This window comes from Medicago sativa, chromosome 7 (assembly GCF_051527215.1).
Source record: "Medicago sativa cultivar Bolivia chromosome 7, Bolivia_mono, whole genome shotgun sequence".
Classification (NCBI taxonomy): domain Eukaryota; kingdom Viridiplantae; phylum Streptophyta; class Magnoliopsida; order Fabales; family Fabaceae; genus Medicago; species Medicago sativa.
This window is the reverse complement of record NC_140755.1, coordinates 93194351-93203390: the sequence shown is the minus strand read 5'-3', so window position 1 is coordinate 93203390 and position 9040 is coordinate 93194351. Positions and strand designations below refer to the sequence as shown.

Sequence of the window (9040 nt, the reverse complement as noted above, 5' to 3'; positions counted from 1 at the left end):
GTTAAGTTCAAATTTCGTTCTAAATTAACATTTAGGCTATTCCTCAAAGGTTCACATTCGAGATAGGGATAGGGATAATGGCTGAGATTGACTCACCTATTAGATCACACATCTGTTCTCAGCCTTGGTCTTTGGGAATCTTAGGAACGAACTAAGTTGGCTTCTTCTTTCTTCTATAAGTAGTAGATTCGTTCTCCGTGTAAAGGAGTTCATTTTTGTTCTCTATAGTTAGCATATTATATCAGTCATCCGCCTACATAAGATAAAACATCTTATTAGTTGTTTGATTCAAACGATGTGTGTAGCTCATTTCATTTACCTTAATAGTAATTCAATTTTCTCTTTTACTTTTGTCTTTACTTTTTTACACTTTTACATTTGTATGGTCTTTTTGTCTTAACATTTTTTACCGTGATTATCCACCATTACTTGTTTCTTACACAAGAAACAAACACTCAAGGCATTAAACATATTAACAACTAAGAGCCATTTATTAATCTAACTTTAGTCATAGATTGATCATCGAGTTTATTTGTTGAAAGGATATTTTTCCTGTCAATAGTATGAAAACACATGTTGAAAGATATCAACCTCTTAAATAGATGTCAATTACATTGAGGGATTAATCTTTACAATTGTATTTGATGATATCTTTGTTTAGTAAATAAAATAAAATACATGATAATTGCATACAACGGTTATTATGAAAGAATTAAGCAAGTTAGAGGACAACAAGGAGAGACTAGAGAAAACAATTCTTGTTCGTTTTTTGAAGTCTGTTATTTGAGAAGCAGGTCAATTTCATGCCTAAGTAATTGAATGTCCAACGATCGACTTGAGAATTAGTGTCGTTGCAGAGCTAAATGACTTAAGCATGTGGGGATATCCTAGAGCGCCTATTGGATAACCAAATCCTAGTCGATGGACTAGAAAGAGGGGAAAAAAGAGAGGATTAAAATCATAATGAATAGTTTATGCAATTTGAGGTCATTGCAACCAACTAGTAAGAGATGCACTAGTAATTATATGAAGATTATTGATGAAGGGTCTGGTGAGGAACCAAAGAGGATTTTTAACTGCATAAAGTGAGTTGCTGCGCTGTGTTGGTCATATTTGCAGTTTCAATTGTGGTTGGTGTAGGAACCAAAGAGACACTTGTTATATATTCTGGCATTGGATTAAAGTGCAGCATTACTTTTGTTCTGTTCTCAACAGATACATTGGAAGGCAGGTTCATATACACCTATATCTTTGTAAGCTTCCTAGTTCAACATTGTTAGCATGTTTATGTGTTGTTTTGGCTGGACATGTTTGGAATGGCTTATTTGAGGTTTATCCATTGACATAAGTTTTGTGAGAATATTTGGGAGAACTTATGAAAACAGCTTATCATAAGTTATTTTCAACTTATTTTGTAAGATCTCCAATATAGCTTAAATAAACAACTTGTAGCATGTACAAAAGCAATTCAAAGTTATTTAAGGCCCGTTTGGATTAGCTTATTTTAGAGCTTATATAAAACAGCTTATGCAAATAAATAAGTTTTTGTGTGTTATTTATAAGTTTTTAAGGTAGTTTATGAAAAAATTGTTTATGAAAATACAATTTTCGTTGGTGAGAACCAAACAGGGCCTTTAATCTTTTGGTATAAAAAAAGCTTATTTATGAAAGCTTACACATTAGCTCTTATCATGACAAGTGTTTGTGCTATAAGATACTGCAAGTAAGCCATTTATCCAAAGAGGCTCTATTCTTATATGGGAAATGCTAACAAGTGCTCTAAGGGCATTGTTTAAGCATCTAAAAGTAGCAATTTTTGCATTGAAAATTGTACGGTTATGACTTTAAAAAGTGTTTGACTTGTATTTTCGAGACATAATTTCTTTTTTTGAGTTCCTTAAACAATGCCCTTAAGGCACTTGTTAGCAAGACCCTTTTATATTAATTGATTTTTCTCTTCTTCAAAACAAAACAAAGAAATTAATTTATCATTTTTGTACAAAAAAGTGATCAATAATATAATCATTTTCGAGAATAATAGAAGTGCGTTTATGGATATGATCGATCAATGATATTTGCATACAGTAGTCTACAGTTATAAACATGAGAATAAATGCAAAATAAATCAAATCTCAAAACGGTATCCTATATATAAGGAAAGGATAAGGTCGTTTTAACAAGGATAATAATAAGTCAGTACAACGTTTCTGCAAGAATTTGTTCACTACACCTTCAGGTGTGTTTCCTTTCTCCAGATGTATCAAAAACCTGAGATCTGTAAGATAAAATCAAAATTTTCTTTGGTCCTTACTTATCCGTTACAAAACTGAAAGAACAAAGACTAAAAACAAGTTATAGTTGCAACCAACAATAAAAGAAAACTAGTTTTTTAAATCAGCTAGCTCCTATAACACAGAATGATATGGCATATAACTGGAATCCTTGAGAATGCAGAATCCTTCAACTCCTTTGATTCTGAGCTTCATCTAGTTTCTTTTTCCGTTTAATGATAGTATCATGTTTATTTTTCTTGCGCTCATTAGATATCTGAATGACAGATTTCAACAACAAAAATTATGAATATCAGAACCAACAGAAAAAATTATGAACATCAGAACCAACAGAAAAATACTACATTATCTCAGATATAATAACTACCAGACAAACCTGCCACTTGGCAACCTATATGGATTAAATAATAAATAGAATAGTGTGATTGGTAAAATCGCAAGTTCAGAATTCATAAAACAAAATACACACGCAATATAACTAATATGACTAAGAATTTCATAAAAAAGTGTACCTGCATAGCTTCAAGTAGCTTCCTCTTTTTACGTGACAACAAAAGTTTACCCATCTCAGCACCATCATCAGTATTAGCTTGAACATTATTAGTTGAATCACCAGTCTGAATGACTGGTGTAGATGTTTCTTTTTCAACAGCAGACCCTGCTGAAGTGTATGTTTCACCCTTTAGTTCTTTCTTCAACTCCTCACGGAATCGCTGCTCCTGCTTCATCAGCTGCAAAACAGCCATCGAAAAGGAATTACTATACATATCAACAGAATGATACCCTCCACTCATTTAACAATCCTGATGCACTGTTCTTAATACCTTCTGCCTTTTCTCAGCCGCTTCATTTGCAGCTGCACGATCAATAATACCCTCGGCCAGAAGATTTTGAGGATCTTCCAGATCTTTTTCAGCACCTGGAAGTGGAAGGACTTCCTTTCTGGCAGCAGCTTGCAAGTGTTTAAGGGTCTTTGCATACTCCGGAACATATGCTCCTTCGTCATAGTCAACGAAAGGCGACAAGTGCGGTGGTGGAATCCTAATGATAAAAGAGGCATCACATACGGAAATACAGAAATCTATAGAATATATGTACAGATTCTTCTTATCTGTTCCCTCAGGTTCATGTATTGGCATAGGCAACAAAACTAAGTAATTGAACTGAATATTATTTATTTATATGCAAATCCAGAAGATTTGATATCGTATCTTGTTGAATTACAATACATCATATGTGACACAACATACTGACATACTATCAGACCGATAAGAGTTACTCCTTCCTAATTATCTATGCAGTTGGGGTTTATTTATTTTAAAGAGATTTACACTAAAATCTCCATGACAGATAAGAGTTACTCCCTTTGACTCTAATTATAAGACCCTACAAGACCATTTACAAAATTGTGTGTCCTAAATACACGGCCCTCTACAAATTTATAGACCCGTTTATTACTCTTTCTTCAAATATACCTCTTATTAATACTACAATGTCTTGGAATACGAAAAGTTAACATCGAATATATTTATACAAAGGGCAATGTAATAACAGTCACAAATTTATTACTCCAACAACTTTTCTTAACATGTGTGCTTTTTGTTGGAGGTTCCAATAATAAGGAACGGAGGGAGTATGCCGCAGTTAATTAGAAACAAATTCATTCTAAAAATTAAGATATGCATATGTTGACCAAGATCACGACTAATAAGAATCCTAACGAAACCAAAAATACTTTTCTCAGAACAAAAGAAGCACATGCTGATGAAGATCAGAACCAATAAGAACCCTTCATTCTAAAAATTAAGATAAGCATATGTTGACCAAGATCACAACTAATAAGAATCCTAACAAAACCAAAAATGCTTTTCTCAGACCAAAAGAAGCACATGCTGATGAAGATCAGAACAAATAAGAACCCTAGGTGAACCTAAAATAGGCACAGATAATACAACAGCAATAACCGAAGAACGGATGCACAAGAACTTGTTTTGGTGAGAAACAATATAACAATGTTGTCAAAGAAATGGGTTATAATTACACAATAGAGATCAGAGTCGGTACACCAACACAAACGAATTAGAAGTTACCTTCCCACAAAATAATTTTCTGTTGGCAAAATTATCCGTGCATTCACACAGTCAAATACCCATTGTGGTTGAACATATTCTCTTGAGAGGAATCTGTGTCCTTGAGATTCCCTATCAACGATCTGAAGAAATGAAAGTAATAGTTAAGCAAACATTAAAGGAAGTTCAATAAAGTTATGTTACATAAATCACACAAACCTGATGAGTAATGCTCTGGTCAGATTCTGCAAAGGGAGCCCCTTCTCCCTCCCATGAAACTGTACCACCAAAAGCAGGAATAACAAAAAGCAATGATTCCCTTGGTGCCTGAATAATTAAACCAAAACAGATGCAATCATTACAATAATTCCAAAATAATAAATGCAAGTTTAAACAGCATAGCTTCAACACACACACACACAAGCCTTAGCAAAAAAAAACTATGTAGAATATATATTAATATGAAAAGTACGTCTCATTGAGAAGTAATTTTTATGTATGTAACTAGTACTTTTAAGTATGATTTTTTTAAGAGATGTTGCCCATTTATAATATCACTAGTCCATATATGAACTCTTCACAATTTCTTACATTTTATATTGAAAAATTTACACAAACTCTAACTCGGTAAATGCTATAAGGTCATACCTCTCTGCTCAAGAAGATTTTGACATTTCGAAAGAGATTTTTGCATTCTCGTGTCTCTTGATCATATTCCTCTTCACCTTCGCCTGCAACTTTTTCAACAAGCTGCATTAGTGCACCTGGTTCATTAGAAGGAAGTTGATGTTGAAGTTGAGCAAGTCTTAGTTCAGATTTTTCATTTTGGGTCTGTGCCCCATCTTGCTTGGACTCTATTTGCTCAGATTCAACTAATTGAGAAGCTTCAGAATTCAGTATAGCAGGTCGGGTGTTGCCATTTAAATATCTTGACAATGCATATATATCTACAAAATTTGATAAGAAAATTGATCAGAAGATAATTTCAGGCTTTGCAGCAATTCAAGTTTATAAAGCTGGATATAACTTAACAAAACAGTACCTGCTGCCAAGGCCTCCAAGCGAGGATCAAGGATGGGAGGATACTTCAAATTAATGGAATGATAGAGGTGAAAATTGACAAATCCAAGAAGAGGCTGCATCAATTCATTATAGATGTTTAAGAAATTAGTATATGGATGTCAGTTGTAATTGAATAACTAAATTTGGTTTATACATGAATGACATAACGATCATAACAGAACTTATTCAAATTAAATGTATACATGATTAAAATATTTAGATCTATAATCCTATTACTTTGGATGATATGGATATTGACAAATTATCAAAAAAATGAACACGCTTAATTTAAATATGAAATTAAACTCACCTCATAGAGTTGTAGAAAGTTTAGCATAGTAGGGATGTCAACATCCTCAGACACAACCTGCTGCAGTGAATGAGGAGTTAACCATGTTATTTTCTGACCCTCAACTTCAGCCTGCACAAACAACATAATAAATCTATAAAATGTACAATTATGATTAATAAATAATTAACATAATCAATGGCTACAAACAGTACCTGATAGTATATGCCTTTAACAGATACAAATGTTTTTCTTAACTTGTGAGTACGAGATACGAATGCTTGCCATTCATGCGCCAATCTAGAACACAGGCAGACAATAATAAACGAGATAAGTATTATTGCAGCATAATAGGTTGCACTTTTTTTTTTTTAAAAGGATGAAAATGCCAATGAGATGTTAATACTAATATAAATTATCTTACAAAAAAAAAATACTAATATAAATTATATTATACTCTCCTAGTCCTTATTTTCAAAGTAAAGATTGAGGCACAAAGGCCTAAATTCTTTATGACATATTAATCTAAAGTTAATATAATTCAAGTATATATACCTTCGACATTTGTGGACAAGCTCCACATCAATTTTTTTGCTTTCAGTCGCAGGTATGGCAGCAAAAAGATGTACCATTGTAAGGCAGTCATCCAATTCTCCAAGTGCATCAACAAATCTCGGGTACCTCTGACGGATTATCCTATCTATCTTGGGTTTAGGTGTTTTCTCCCGTAGCCTATTTGCACGTTCAACGTTTTTCTTTGCCTCGGCTTTCTTAATTTTTCTCTCATGCACTCTTATTGCCCTATGTATTTCAACCAAAGGCTCGTGGTGTAAAAAGCTAATATCTTTGACATGGTAGTAAGTCTTATCATTTCCCTTGAACTTTTTCTTCGGCTCCCTCGGAGTTACACCTTTCAAAATGCACAGTTTCCTAAAATTTATAAACCCGAATATCAGAATCAAATTTTCACATTATACAACATTATTTTCATAAAAAAATAGAATTGTCGGCAAACGGAACCTGAAAAGGGGTAAACTGATTTGAAGCTGCTTGAGTGCTTGTGTCCTGGTGACAAACTTAGCGGCATTTCCTTCCTTTTTCTTCCCCTGAATACGACACAGAGATTCGTTATTGTAAGAAAAAGCTAGAATTTCTTTTATATATTGTAATTTCTTATAGTTAAATAACAAATTCCAAATGTTCACACACGAACAAAAAGTACTTATCATCTATCTCAATTTACTCTCGGTGCTGTTAATCCGCTCTTTTTATTGCGCTAATTCATATAAATTAAGGCGAATTCATATCCTTAGGGGAAAAAATCACTACCATCAATTAAAATACCGAAAGATAAACGAATAAAACAATTGAAAGAGTGAAACATAAAAATATGTGAAAGGATAAAGTGATTTGAAGAGATGAGAAGAACTCACGGCGGGTCTGTAGTGCTTCACCATTGCTGAAGCTGCTGACGGCTGTTGTGAGAAGAAGAGGCGAAACGAAAACACACAGTCACGAGATTGTTAGGTTAGGGTTTATGCATATATATGACCCTTTTTTATTTTATTTTATTTTGGTACAAAAGCCTCTTTTATTATTTTTAATTTTTAAAATAAATCATCAATTCCCCTAATAAAAATCATAAATTTTTCTGTCAAAAATTGATAAAACATCAATTTATTTGTCATTCAAAAATGTACTCACTCTATCCTAAAATATAAATACTTAAAAATGTTTTAAGTCGATTTATAATACCAATAAAATATTAATGTTTCCATTCCCGTGAGTTTAGCTCAGTTGGTAGGGATATCGCATTTTATATGCAGGAGTTAGGGTTCGAACTCCAAACACTCCACTTCTCCACAATTAAGTTGTGTGAGATCTAGCCACTGGACTACTTGGCCAAAAAAAAATTCACGTTTTCTTTAAAAACAAATATTAATGTAAGGGGTTTGCTACAATAGACCTAAGTGTTTAATGGGTTTTAGCAAAGTCCATGAGAATCCGGTGGATCAACGCAAAAAAAGAAAAAAAAAATATACTAATGTCAATTTTCCTATTATATACTTAATTTTTTCTTTTAATTCTTTAATTTATTTTTGGATTAATGAAGGATAATTTTGTAAGATATAGCATAATTTCCATTTCTATATAAAATTGATTACATTTTTTAATTTATGTAAAATACTGAAAACGACTTATAGCTTAAGAGGGAGTAGTATTGACTATTTATCATCTTGTACCCAAAAAAAAGTAATTAGCGTCACTCCCAATTTATTCTCTAAACTATAATTATATTTATACAAAATAAAGTTTTTTAAAACTAGCAAAAGTGCATGAACTAAAGTCATGTTTATCCACTTTTCTACTATGTTTGATCATAACGCGTCTTGTTATAAAATCCTTTATTATAAAAGTTAGACTTGCTTGGCTATCATGTTTGCCCTAATCCTCCCTACTTTGCCCTAATTCCCTAGCTTTTTTCCCTCCTAAACATGTACTACTTGCTCGAGTAATCTCATCCGTTCAAGCACTTGATCACATCCGTTTATTCAAACTTGAAAAAAGTTCTCTCACTTCGTTAATGCAATTGAATACGTATTAAAGCCTAATCAAGTCGGTCAACATTCCCATACACTAATTGCTAATCAAAAATAACTAATTCCCCTACACTAATTGCTAATCAGAAATAATATAAACATCCCTTAGAAAGCGGCAATTGAAAATGTTTCACGCATACATTTTTTACTGTTTCACGCATACACTAATTCCTATCACATTATTCTACTGACATTTCAATGTTTCACGCATGCATTTTTTACACTATAATGTGATATCCGATATAGAGTGATAGGAAGATATGCGTTTCAAGGTGAAATTTCCCTCGAATTTTACCACTAAAGTATGCACTAATCACTCTACCAATTACTACCTATTAAAAGCAATTATGACCTACTTATTTCAAATATTAACACGTATCAAGGTTGATTCGAATTTAAATATGAATTATTATGTATTGTTAATTTCAATTAATAACGTAGTTAATGGTTTGAAAACGTCGTTAATGACAATTAAAAACTTTTAAGTCGCATATTTTTGTATAGGAATTACTTTTAATTGCTTTTATGCATTATGCACCAATCACTCTACCAATTACTACCTATTAAAAGCAATTAACTACGCACTTATTTCAAAAATTAACACGTATCAAGGTTGATTCGATCTTGAATAGTAATTATTACATATTGTTAATGGCAATTAAGAACGTAGTTAATGGCTTGAAAACATCGTTAATGACAATTAAAAACTTGAAAGTCGAATATTTTCGT

General features: G+C 32.4%; 1 protein-coding gene across 1 annotated transcript; it reads right to left on the bottom strand.

Moving 5' to 3' along the window:
• Nucleotides 1–2125: 2125 nt before the first annotated feature.
• On the bottom strand, nt 2126–7227 carry LOC146910394 (pescadillo-like protein). The gene is made up of 12 exons (XM_085723143.1): nt 7145–7227; nt 6732–6817; nt 6267–6641; nt 5927–6011; nt 5733–5843; nt 5403–5496; nt 5009–5307; nt 4580–4687; nt 4382–4503; nt 3116–3332; nt 2804–3022; nt 2126–2547 (listed from the first exon to the last, which is right to left on the bottom strand). The coding sequence occupies exons 1-12, from the start codon at nt 7166–7168 to the stop codon at nt 2461–2463; spliced, it is 1827 nt and encodes a 608-aa protein (XP_085579269.1). The 5' UTR covers nt 7169–7227; the 3' UTR covers nt 2126–2460.
• Nucleotides 7228–9040: the final 1813 nt, after the last annotated feature.

What these genes read in the sequence shown, in the direction of transcription:
- LOC146910394 (XM_085723143.1), bottom strand. Translation starts at nt 7,168, where the DNA reads ATGGTGAAGCACTACAGACCCGCC. An exon ending in CTTGTCCACAAATGTCGAAG is followed by an intron (nt 6,012 to 6,266) that starts GTATATATACTT and finishes CCTGTGTTCTAG; the next exon opens with ATTGGCGCATGAATGGCAAG. An exon ending in ACCAGAGCATTACTCATCAG is followed by an intron (nt 4,504 to 4,579) that starts GTTTGTGTGATT and finishes TCATTTCTTCAG; the next exon opens with ATCGTTGATAGGGAATCTCA.